This window comes from Trichomycterus rosablanca, chromosome 11 (genome assembly GCF_030014385.1).
Source record: "Trichomycterus rosablanca isolate fTriRos1 chromosome 11, fTriRos1.hap1, whole genome shotgun sequence".
NCBI classification, from domain to species: Eukaryota; Metazoa; Chordata; class Actinopteri; order Siluriformes; family Trichomycteridae; genus Trichomycterus; species Trichomycterus rosablanca.
In genome coordinates, this window is record NC_085998.1 from 17,080,706 (window position 1) to 17,094,118 (window position 13,413).

At 38.4% G+C, this 13,413-nt stretch overlaps 1 protein-coding gene and 1 long non-coding RNA gene across 2 annotated transcripts; both read right to left on the reverse strand.

Annotated features, from left to right (window-relative positions):
• Nucleotides 1-4,914: 4,914 nt before the first annotated feature.
• On the reverse strand, nt 4,915-7,811 carry mc1r (melanocortin 1 receptor). The gene is made up of 2 exons (XM_063005063.1): nt 7,634-7,811; nt 4,915-5,894 (listed from the first exon to the last, which is right to left on the reverse strand). The coding sequence occupies exons 1-2, from the start codon at nt 7,809-7,811 to the stop codon at nt 4,915-4,917; spliced, it is 1,158 nt and encodes a 385-aa protein (XP_062861133.1).
• Nucleotides 7,812-8,643: 832 nt separating this feature from the next.
• LOC134323160 (uncharacterized) lies at nt 8,644-11,776 on the reverse strand. Its single transcript, XR_010014022.1, has 4 exons — nt 11,451-11,776; nt 11,013-11,121; nt 10,679-10,755; nt 8,644-9,249 (listed from the first exon to the last, which is right to left on the reverse strand). It is a non-coding gene; the product is annotated as an uncharacterized LOC134323160 (long non-coding RNA).
• Nucleotides 11,777-13,413: the final 1,637 nt, after the last annotated feature.

Consider the following 13,413-nt stretch of genomic DNA (forward strand, 5'->3'; position numbering starts at 1 on the left):
CTTAACATATGAATAAATTTCAGATTACAAACAGAAATTCACGAAACACGTGACGTCACGAACAAGTTGACTCCAACCGTCTCTCTCTCTCTCTCTCTCTCTCTCTCTCTCTATCTCTCTCTCTCTCTCTCTCTCTATATATATATATATATATATATATATATATATATATATATACAGTGAGTGAACATTCGGACAGTGTTTTTCCGGTGTTTTCTTTATATTTTGTAAAATTCAATATTAAAATGGCCCTAAAGAATGTGCAAAGGAAGCGTAGTGTTGAGAAAATGTAAAAATCTATTACATTTGTTGTTGTATAATTACTCCTGCCAGTAGCTGTCACTGTGTATCAGACAGCGGGGACAGTGAGTGAGAGAGAAGAAGGAATTCGGCTCAGTACAGTATTCTTTCTTTCGTGCAATTACACGTACAAAATACAACACTATTGAAATAAAGAAGAAAATAATAGAGAAATATGAGAGTTATTGTTGTTTCTGGTAGATACATTTTATAAAAAAAAGAAGGAAATGTATTATGGTATATGGTACAGCACACGTACTGTACTGAAATGTGGTGTGTTTTATGTACAGTACTACTGTGTATTAATTTTTAATATTGTTTATTACAGGAATGTCTATTCTATAATTCAAGATTTAAGGAAAAATATACTTGTATTTATAACAAAAAAGACCCTTTAAGACATTAGAAGAGTTAGGTAAGGGGGTGGTTTTGGAGGTCTGGCACAGATTAATTCTATTTATATTATTTCTTATGGGAAAAATAGGTTTAACTAACAAACATTTTGACTGAAGAACAGCCCTTTGGAACCAATTAAATTCGTAATTCAAGAGTCGACTGTAAAACAAAAAATGTAATTTTATACACTTGTTGATGTGGCTAAAACTTTTAACTGAACAAATAGAAGTTGGCATACTTTTTCCATATAGTGTATGTGATTATACTGTTTTAAGATGTCTTTAGAGGACTAAAGAAGAAAGTTATTTACAACTGTAAAGACACAATGCTAACAGTCGGCTAAACGTTAGCTGTGGAAGACATGGCGTGCTCAAACTTGCTTGTTTAAAAAAGACCTATAGTACCCTCTAGTGACCAAGTCAATTTCCACAACTTTTAAACAAATAATTCATCTTTTTAAGGCTTTGGAACGCTTCACTATTGAGGCAAACATGTGTTTAGCTGACCAAGTAACATGTACATTTAGCTTGATAAATGTTCATGTGCACCAGGCCTCATTACTTGGTGAAACATCATTTTGCCTTAATAATGGTGGCTAAGTGGGTAGCACTGTCGCCTCACAGCGAGAAGGTCCTGGGTTCGATCCCCGGGTGGGGCGGTCTGGGTCCTTTCTGTGCGGAGTTTGCATGTTCTCCCCATGTCTGCGTGGGTTTCCTCAGTGGCAGTGGTCAGTGGCAACCATAAGATGATTACTTGAACCAGTGACTTCCTTGCAATGAATCCACAATGCACACCACTCTTGACCAAGAAGCAGGGAAGAGTCAGCTGGACTAAGCCATTGGGAGTTCGGATAGGCCTGCAGATGTTCTGGTTCTATGGAGTAAAGAATCAAAACTGGAATTGTTTGGTTAATTGAATCAGCGGTTTGTCTGGTGCAAGAAAGGCAAGGGTTATGACATGACGATTTAAAATAGAAAAAAACACATACTGAGACATCAGCCAGAATATTTTTATTGTATACTATAGACAAGTATTTGACATAATATTGCATTACTTAATGTACACTGGATTATAGTTTTAATTTCTTCAACTGCTTTATCTTGGTCAGGGTTGTGGCTGGTCCAGTTCCACCAGGAAACACTGGGTGCAAAGTAAGAATACCCTGGACAGGCAGCCAGTCTATCGAAAGGCTTCAGCCGTTTCCACCTCAGACATAGCCAATCATGTTTGGTTAGATTGGCTGGCCAACAGTGCTGCTGAGATTTGAATCTGCGTCTCAGCAGTGGTGGGACTGCTGTGTCACCTGGATTCTTTATCCTAAGTCTTTTTCTGTTAAACCCAAGAACAAATCCACTTAAACGTTGATACTTTCATACTGCTGCTTACATCAGGATCTTCTGTATGATTTTCCATTCAATAGTAATCCAGTCACGGTTAATTTGGCCATAATCCAACATTTGCAGTGCTGTCAGTTTTTTATATTAAAACAGCCAGCAATTTTTATTTACCAGGTGTCTGATCTATCAAAGCTGGCATTACTCTTCTTGACACCTGTCTCCTTCAGCCATGATATAATGTTCACTTTTCATTTTCATGTTTTACCTTCTGCTATGTACTGGTCAAGGTTGTGGTTGATCTGGTTTTTACAGAATCACTGGGCACAATGTAGCCACACAACCCAGACAGGAGGCCAATTTATTGCAGGGCTTTGGCCATTCCTCCTCAGACATAGCCAATCATGGCTGTGTGTAGACACCTGACCAGGTGATAGCACCAGTGATTGAAGCGATAGTGGGTTAGCACTATTTACAGCTGTGCCACCTGAGCGCCTTATTATTCTATGTCAAAAGTGGTAGGTTTGTTCATGGTAGTTCTGAGAATGCAAAATGGCACTCTATATTTGAGTGTAGTGAAGAATTAATGTCTTGAGCATTAATATGTTGCCCCCCTGCAGCTATACTAGCCTCTATTTTTCTAGGAAGGCTGTACACAAGATTTTTTGAGTATGTCAGCGTTCCAGTTCATCCTAAAGGTGTTCACTTGGGTTGGGTCATGGCTCTATGCAGGCCACTGGAGTTAAACCATGTCTAGTTTTCTGCACAGGGGAGCATTCATGCTGGAATTGAAAAAAACCCTCCCTAAACTTTCGCCATACTGTTTACATTGGGTACCACTTAACACCATAAAGAGTATCTAATACAATTCACACATGGTATTTACAGACATGAAAGGTTTGCAGGAGTGTTGTACCTGGTTAAGTTTTAGGCATCAAGTCTTCAACATTTAGATGATAATATTTAGAATAAATTAATAATTTTTAAATTTCTGGAGTATCAGAAAGCTTATGAAAATTACAGTGTTAGATCCCTGCAGATTTGCTGGATTAAAATCAATCCAGACTATTAATTTAATCAACAGCTCCTTGTTTCTACACTCACTGTCCATTTTATCAGCTCCATTTACCATATAGAAGCACTTTGTAGTTCTACAATTACTGACTGTAGTTCATCTATTTCTCTCATTCTTTTAGCCTGCTTTCACCTTGTTCTTCAATGGTCAGTACCCCCACAGGTCCACCACAAAGCAGGTATTATTTAGGTGGTGGATCATTCTCAGCACTGCAGTGACACTGACATGGTGGTGGTGTGTTAGTGTGTGTTATGCTGGTATGAGTGGATCAGACACAGCAGCGCTGCTGGAGTTTTTAAATACAGTGTCCACTCACTGTCCACTCTATTAGACACTCCTACCTAGTTGGTCCACCTTGTAGATGTAAAGTCAGAGACGATAACTTATCTATTGCTGCTGTTTGAGTTGGTCATCTTCTAGACCTTCATCAGTGGTCACAGGACGCTGCCCACAGGGTGCTGTTGGCTGGATGTTTTTGGTTGGTGGACTATTCTCAGTCCAGCAGTGACAGTGAGGTGTTTAAAAACTCCAGCAGCACTGCTGTGTCTGATCCACTCATACCAGCATAACACACACTAACACACCACCACCATGTCAGTGTCACTGCAGTGCTGAGAATGATCCACCACCTAAATAATACCTACTCTGTGGTTGTCCTGGGAGAGTCCTGACCATTGAAGAACAGCATGAAAGGGGGCTAACAAAGCATGCAGAGAAACAGATGGACTACAGTCAGTAATTGTAGAACTACAACGTGCTTCTATATGGTAAGTGGAGCTGATAACATGGACAGTGAGTGTAGAAGCAAGGAGGTGGTTTTAATGTTATGGCTGATCAGTGTATATACAGCAGGAACTGCCAAAAGCCAAGTACAGCATTATGCAAAAACCAAGCTCATGTTTGCATATTTACAGCCTTCATACGCTTGCAGCTTATTTTAGCTATTAAAGTTGGTTCTCTGATCGCAAAAGCTGTAATTCATCTAGAACTGCTTTTACATGGACATTCCGGGTGAATGGATAGTTGGATAGACACTCTGGTAGCGCAGCGCTCTAATGCGCTACCCCACCATCGCTGGGGTCTCGAACTGTAGAGTTTGAATCTTTGCTGTGATATCAACCTAGCTGGGCGTCCAACAAGCACAGTGCTTGTTGCAAAAGCAACCTCTGCTGTCAACTTCTGCTGGCTGGTTGGGGTGCCATGGATGATCAAGGAATAGGTCTCTGTATGTGGTACAGCTTTCTGTGAAACTGCACCTATGAAAAGAAGCAGACAGAGACTGCACAACGGGCGAGGTGTATGACAGTTGGTCTGGGACAGTAGGCTCTCCTTGGTCTGGGAGGGGTGGTACAAGTGGTGTAGGAATTACAATCAGAGGGTTTGACTAGATTGGGAGAATAAGGGGGAAAACAGTAAAACGTATATTTGTGCATTTCTGGTGTGCTTGTCAGCGGACTTTATTTTTCTCCACAGTATCACAATAAAAAATGAGGTGCTGGGTCATTTTGAATTAGCTTCTCCTTTATTTCTTTTGATGACCTAAACGACTAAATGTTTGTCTCTGATTGGCTGATACAACATGTTGTTGTGTGTTCTTTAAAACCTGGTGAACTTTTTTGCACACATTTTGCACATTCTGTCAACAAACTCTTAACAGTGAAACTACTGGCAGCAGCCCATTTTTAATGCTTGACAACAAGGTCCATGTAAACTCAGCTTCAGATGTTTAGCTTCAACTGCATCATACTTACGGCCTCAGCTATATAAGGAAAGTAAGCAAGCATAAAGCAACTTTTTGTTTATACCAGCTTACATATTAGAGCACCAAGAACACAAAATAAGTTCCTTAAGTGTCTTTCTCAGCTCTTGACTCCGATATGCATATATCAGAGGATCTATAAGAGAGTTACATATGATGAGAATCAAGAAAAGGTTAAAGTGACTAAAATAGCACTTGCAGTAAGGATTCGTGGGACACGTCATAATTAAGATCAGGTGCAAAAAGAATGGACCCCAGCAAATTACAAAAACACCCAGAAGAATGGTCAGCGTAATGGCGCCTTTCATACTAGTAGCCTGACGTCTGTTTTTATGAAGAGCCATGATGCGTCTGGAGTGCACGTGTGCCAGAATGAACATGTGGAGATAGAGCGCTGCTGTGAAAACAAGCGTGATGCCGAAGAAGGTCACCAAGCAGGCGATGACAGCATTGTCTGTGTGGTAAACGATAAACAGGGTGCTCGATGTGATGCTGGTCAGCCAAACAATCACTATAATAGCAAGAGCACGTTGTGTAGTCATTATACTATGGTAGCGCAGCGCGTAGAATATGGTGATATACCGGTCAGCGGCAATGGTGCACAGAAAGGATAAAGAGGACACCACAGAGCTGCAGATCATTATGTCAATAACGTTGTCCAAATGGCGCAGCATTCTGGCTGTCACGCTGAGCAGGCCATGCTCTGTCAGCAGCATAAACATCGTCTCCACCACGTTGCTGACGCTGACCAGCATGTCAGACACGGCAAGGCAGCAGATGAAGTAGTACATGGGAGAATGCAGGTTCCTGTTCTTGATGATGGCTGCTACAACCAAGATGTTTTCCACTAGGCTTATTAAGCCCAGCATTAGAAACAATTCTTGGGGGATTATGATCTGCGCAAAGCCCGTTGTGTTCATGTTGAAAGATGTGATGTTAAGAGTGACATTGTCGGCATAGTAGATACTCAGAGGATCGGGTTCTATGTGGTCCATACTGAAGTGTTGATACACAGTGCTGTCTTTTAAAACTGTAACATATAAGAACAGCATTAGTTAGATAGTGGAGATTTAAACCTCTACATTTGGTACTGACTTACAGAGCATCGACTTCCTTCATTAATATATGCCTACTTATTTAATTTTGTTTGATTAACCTACGTTTTTTTAATTAGGTGACAGTGTATTGTAAAAAATAATGTAAAAAAAAAAAGTACTATTATTACTCAAAACTATTTACGAAAAAAGCCAGAGAAAGCCTAATGTATGTTAGCAGCAAGCAACCCAGAACAAACCAAAAAATTCAAGAAAAACACCTGAAAAGCTGCAAATGTGTCTAGAATCAGTTTTCATAACTCCACAAAAATAAAGTCTGGGTAAAAACGATTTCATTTATGAAAGGGTAAATATTTAACTAATATGAAATTATAGAAAGCGTTTAGTCTTGGTCATCGCTGCTAAAGATAGAGCACCTTAAGAGTCATTAAGACGAGATGGCAGTTACTTTTTTATATAAAGGGATTAGAGGTGTCCGATAACATTGCTAGTTTCCGTTGTGTTACATCATGTTTTGTTTAGTTTTAAAATAATTGTGACAAATGTACTGCAATGACTTTTTTGCATGAACGTATATTTTAAAAAACAGTAAAAGTCCAATACAATAATACAAGTATGTGGAGAACATGACAACTTTGATAATAACCAAAAGCAAGGATTGAATTCCAAGTCCCTGAAACGGCAACACTAACATTGCTCAGTGTGCCATATTGATGATCTGAGTAGTAGGTGGCAGACATGGCAGCTAAAACAGGGTACCAATCTATTGTATGGCTTTGGTCATCCACCCCTAGCATAGCCAATTATGCTGGTGTATATGGCTTGTCCGCTGATAGCACCACTGAGATTCAAACCTGGAACTTAGTGGTGGCGGGCTAGTGTAATAGACCACTGTACCAGCCGAACACCGGAATATTAATGGTACCACCATTATTGGCATCTCTCTAAACAGCATTTTGAAGTTAGCCTGTCTCCATATCTACAATCAGATGTCAACTTTGTGCCAAAAAACCCTTTTCTTTCATATTGCTTTTCTTTCAAAGGTTTCTTTATTTATATCTGTAATTTACTAGGAGCCAGTTGAACTATTGATGAACCATTTGGTCAGAAGAGGCAAAAATGTAACTTTTCTTTAATTATTTGGGGCAGTTGTCCTCCACAGACCTTTATATAGTACCAGGGGCTTTAAATAAAATCTGTCTGCCTCTGCTCAGAAGCTTATCTGCAGGACAGAGATCCAAAGCATACTTCCAAATCTCCATAAAATGGTTTGATAACCACATAATCAATTAAGATTTTGTCTTGACCCTAACCCTGTTTAAAATAAAAAGAGGACCCCGGAACCTGGAGGATCTGAAAAAATTCTAAATTGAGTAATGCTCTTAGATTTCTTTGGTTTTTTTTTTTCTTATCTTTTACCTTTCTTTTTTGCTTTCTTTCTAGAGCTCACTGTTCATATCATATATAATGTTTTATCCACAGCAACATGGCTCTTTGCTTTTGGACATTGTGAAAAGTCGAACATGTTTTCCCCATATTTGTCTCTCACCTCCATAAAACATGCAGAAAATAAACTGGCTTCACTAAACTCTTAGGTGTGAGTATAAATGTCTAAAAGAAAAAGAAATAGCCCCATGTCCACCCAGCTAGCAAGATAGATCTGGGCCGATTCCGGCTCCGGTTCGGCAGTGTCGGCTGTCTGTCGGCTCGGCACCCCACATCTGGCCCGATAACGGCTGCATGTCGGCATAGTCGGCTGACTGATACTCGGCTACATTGCGGCACTCCGCATCTGGCCCGATAACGGCTGCATGTCGGCATAGTCGGCTGACTGAGCCTCGGCTACATTGCGGCACCGCGCAAATGGCCCGATTACGGCTGCATGTCGGCATAGTCGGCTGACTGAGCCTCGGCTACATTGCGGCACCGCGCAAATGGCCCGATTACGGCTGCATGTCGGCATAGTCGGCTGACTGAGACTCGGCTACATTGCGGAACTCCGCATCTGGCCCGATTACGGCTGCATGTCGGCATAGTCGGCTGACTGAGACTCGGCTACATTGCGGCACCCCGCATCTGGCCCGATAACGGCTGCATGTCGGCATGGTCGGCTGACTGAGCCCCGGCTACATTACGGCACCCCGCATCTGGCCCGATTACGGCTGCATGTCGGCACTGTCGGCTGACTGAGGCGATGCTATTGCCAAGTTTTAGCACCATGCACTGATCAGAGATTGTTTTTAAATTGAAGAATAAGTTATTTAGCAAGCTTGCAACTTCCCTTTAACACTGGCATAAATGTAAAAGAACCTTTTACTCGCTGTCTTTTGCAATCATCATGGCTCACACTGACAAAGTTTCTAGGTGCTTAACAAACCATATATGTTTATATAACTAAATACAATTTTAATAAATAAATGGCTTACGGGAACCTCTTGCATTGGTCTTGGCTATTCGATGCACATAGTCATTTAGGAAATGAGGTATGAAAATGGCATTGATAGCTTTTTTTTGTTTTGATAAACTAAAAAAGCTTTTACATGCACTTTATGAGTTTCAGTTTTTCCAGAACTTTTTTCATGAATTTGAAGTTTTTCCTTCAATCCATGTTCCTTTCTTATGATCCATATTAAAACCATGTAAACATAAAATGATTAAACACACAGCAGTTGTGCACATTTTGGCAAGCTGAACTATGCAAAAGACCACAAAACATTTAAGAAATATGGATAAATTATTTTATTATAGGACATGCATTATATATTTTGACACCATAAGTTTAATGTGTGCAAAAACAAAATTGTTTATGTATTATGAATAAATAAACCCAACTCAATTAAATTTAATTAACATGCTTACTTATCTTGCTTCTGAGGACGCACTGCTGGGCATTTTCACATATTTGTTGCCCCAACACACACTACATACATACACACTGTCGACATCGGAATTTACTGTTTATATACAGTTTTTGACATGGTGGAAGGAGAGAGAATATTATATAGGTATATAGGTTCAGAATACTAGTCTATCAAAAAAAAAAGGTTCAGCCAACAGTGGCTCTCTTGTTGGAAAATAATATCTGGTAATTGATAATGATGGACAGTTTAATTTGTAAGCCATAATCTTTAAAAGTGTACAGCTACAAAGTACACATATGTATTTATATATTGATATGGGCACAATATAATTGTTTGCTATAAACTCTTAGTTCAATGAACACAACTATATCATACTTAGTTTGAAACTTTAAGAGTAATCCCCATGGCAGTAGCAGGAAAGCTGATGATAATAGGATGCAGCTGATCACCATGTAAAATTCAAAATTCACTGAAAAAAAACAAAACATAAAACATTAGACAAAAAAGCAATGTTAAACAGTACCACAAATCAACTTGTCACATCTGAGGCAAAAGACACAGATCTTGAAATTACAGCAGGTTAAGAACTAAGCACACACACTACAAAAGGAACATGATCAGTACTGTTCAGAGGCCCAACAGTTCAGTTTTTGATTTTCAAACTTGAGTGTTATTTTAAATGCATCTATATGTTTGTATGTACAACTGTTCTGTTTTTTTTTTCTTTACCCCAGCCAAATCAGGTGGAATTAGCTGCCCACTGAGAGTCCTGGTTGGAGTAACTGGGGAGGCAACCATTTAAAAGCAGGAAATCAAGATGGCTGATAGATGGAGAGAGGGGGGGGGGGGGGGGATTGGTGTCAACCCATGCACTGTGTTTTTAGTTGTAGCTGTTTTAATCTCTTCTGCTAGGAAATACTTCAGTTTGGGTATTTTACCTGCATCTACAGGGAAGCTTAGGGTTTGTTTGTTTCTTTCATTTATTTTGTAGCTATCTGTCTTGTTACTCAGAGTAGAACAGTGTTATGTTCTGTTGATTTATTTGGTGCCGTCCAGTTTGGTACTAGAGAACAACAATTTTAGCATTTGTGACTGTTTTTAATGGCTCTTTTGTAAATAAAAAACTTTTATTATTTTCTCTGACTTTTGGTTTTAGCAAATTGCCACGTTATTGGTCCCACATACCCCTAGATACAAGGTGGGATCATAACAAACGTGAGTGTGAAATACAACTTATTATGTTTATTACATTTTATGAATGGCAACGAGCAACATAGTTTACAAACTGTAGCTCAGAATTGTGTGCATGTATACATGTGTCTGCCCTTTAGCATGGAGTAGGGTCAACATGCTAGGGAAAAGACCCCTTGATGTGGATATCTGCACAGACGCAGTAAAAGAACAAGCCAAAATAACATGTTTTGAGCATTATATAAACTATCCCTGAGATTATTGTAAAATTTTATCACTGATGTTTGTGATTGAAAAATAATTGTCTGAGTTTGCTTTCTGACAGGAAGAGTTCCACCACACTGCTTTTTCCATCAAGCGCCAAGGAACAGTTTTAACCCAGCTGGGAACGGGTGATGTCCCAGAGCCTCCTTAACACTTACATAGAACTCATTCACTGCTTTTAATCTTTACTCATGGATCATCCACATACCTGACCCTTTAAGTGCATTAAAAGCCATGTCATGTACTAATCATGTCAACTCGCTGTGTGTGAATTTTTGAAGTTACTTTTCATCACTTCAAATGTTGTTTATTTCTCATGATAAGGGCCTTTCACACCTCAGAAAAAATTTACTTCAGTTAAAAGTTGGCTTTTTCTTATTTTATCGATGCTTAATTAAACTGTTCCACAAAAAAAATCACCAAAAAAGCTCTTTATAGATTACCTGGAGACGTGCGCAGCTCATCCGTAGTGAACTCATTCTTGAAAACCTGGACCATGCAACCTCAGCACAGATGTGAACTGTAATAAATTCATATTCACTGTTACAAAATACATAAACATGTAAACTATTAGACAAACAAAAGTCAGTATTCTCAATTTTTAAATACAATTTAATAGTTGTTAATGTATGTGTAAAAGTATTTTACAGTCGATTGATAAGCTTGTTTGACTTGAACCAGGTGTACGTACTGGCAAGTGATTTGTAACTTTTTCTCTAACGTTAATACATGGTGGTGTCAGACAGAATCACTTCACTTCTTCAATATAAAAGGTACCTGAAGGCAAGTGTGAGGAGCTCCTCGTGCATGTAGTAGAGTTTAAATAAAAAACCGTTATCTTTTTCAGTTCTTCACTGAAGATTTCAAGGTAACGTTAACAGCTGCTCTTTAGGACAAAAAACATACGAAAACATTATATTAATAATACTGATATATTGTAGTAACAGAACAATAGATATAATCAAATTATTTTGTGTTTTTTATCATTAACAATTTAATTATAGTTATGTTTTAACGTTAGCCAAAAAGACTAACTTGGTAGGTACGTTAAGCTAACTGTATAGCCAGCAATACTTAGCAAAAGGCTATCAGAAATAACTTAAAACATACATCTAAAGGTAACATTATTATTATTATGAATACGATATAAACCATCTAACAACATAGCTAAGTTAAATTACAAACACACGATTTCACAACGATTACATTAGTTACCTGTGCCGGTGTTCTGTCGATTTATCCTACCCATCGATTTGTCCTACTGAGCATGCGCACATCGGTTTTGACTCGTTGCGGGGAACGCCTATAATTCTGTGCTACCTTTGCCTAATTTATTTGTTCTAGCGGTTAGTAACGTATGGTTTCGTTTTAATTCTTTAAAAAGTTTAAAGTTTAAGTGTATGTAATGATGTTATTATGTGACTTTAAAAAAAAAAGCTATATAAAAATATTCAAAGTGCTTAAATGAGCTGTACTTGATTGATTACAGTTAAATAACTGTGTATCTTAATAATGCTGTGTTAACGTTGTATTTAACCACGTTTATACATGCCTTTGGTAATTTTAGATGCGTTTTTCATACATCTAGAAAAGCCAATCATTTTTAAATAACCATCTGCGACCTTAACATTATGACAACACAAAATGTATTAGGTTATTTTTCAGTTTTGTGCTTTATTAGCAGTTCAATATGTACAGTAACGGTTGTTTGAAGTTAAAGTTGAGTTTAAAGTGAATTACTGAATGAATATGTTGAGCATTTATTACGTTTTTTATGTACTCAGTTATTTGTATATGTACAACTATTTTTTGCTGCTCCCCTGTCAGTTTAGTTCTAATTATTTGAGATTAAGATGTTCTTCGGGTTAGAATATTATTTACTACAAAATCAAAATGTACATACATCATACACACATACACATATATATATATATATATATATATATACATACTGTATATACATACATATACTGTATATACATATAATACTCACTACATAGCCAACACTACATATACACACTACATAGCCAAAAGAACTCGCTTGTAGTTCTACAATTACTGACTGTAGTCCATCTGTTTCTCTGCATGCTTTGTTAGCTCCCTTCATGCTGTTCGTCAATGGTCAGAACCCCCACAGAGCAGGTATTATTTAGGTGGTGGATCATTCTCAGCACTGCAGTGACACTGCCATGGTGGTGGTGTGTTATTGTGTGTTGTGATGGTATGAGTGGATCAGAAACAGCAGTGCTGCTGGAGTTTTAAAATACAGTGTCCACTCACTGTCCACTCTATTAGACACTCCTACCTAGTTGGTCCACCTTGTAGATGTAAAGTCAGAGACGATCGCTCATCTATTGCTGCTGTTTGAGTCGGTCATCTTCTAGACCTTCATCAGTGGTCACAGGACACTGCCCACAGGGTGCTGTAGGCTGGATATTTTTGGTTGGTGGACCAATCTCAGTCCAGCAGTGAGGTGTTTAAAAACTCAGCACTGCTGTGTCTGATCCATTCATACCAGCACAACACACACTAACACCATGTCAGTGTCACTGCAGTGCTGAGAATGATCCACCACCCAAATAATACCTGCTCTGTAGTGGTCCTGTGGGGGGTCTGACCACTGAAGAACAGGGTGAAAGCAGGTTAAAAAGTATGTAGAGAAACAGATGAACTACAGTCAGTAATTTTAGAACTACAGAGTGCTTATACATGATAAGTTTTTCAGGATGAACTCAAGTTCATATGCATGTATAAATAGCTGGAGGTAATATTGTTATTGAACATTTTAAACTAGTTAGAATTTTGCTAAACCAGATTTTGCCACTGTCTCCATTAATTAATAGGAATTATAAAGCCAAGTGAACTTCATGACAGCAGGGCTGAGTGGTGATTTAAGACAATGCAGAGGATTACTGCATAAGTTGCTCCATGCTGCAAGACAGAGCTGACAAGAGCATGATTGAAATGATAGATATTTAGAGCAGCTATATTATACAGATATACAGATATATTTTATCTAATTTTACCTTTATTATTAAAAAGTTATTGTGAACATTATTTACTGATTTGTACAGCATTGTTACCTGTTTTACTCAGGTGCAGTGTGACAGTAGATGGGTACATTTTAATGTGCAGAATATAACAAATCACACCCAAAATACATATGTAAAAAATGTAG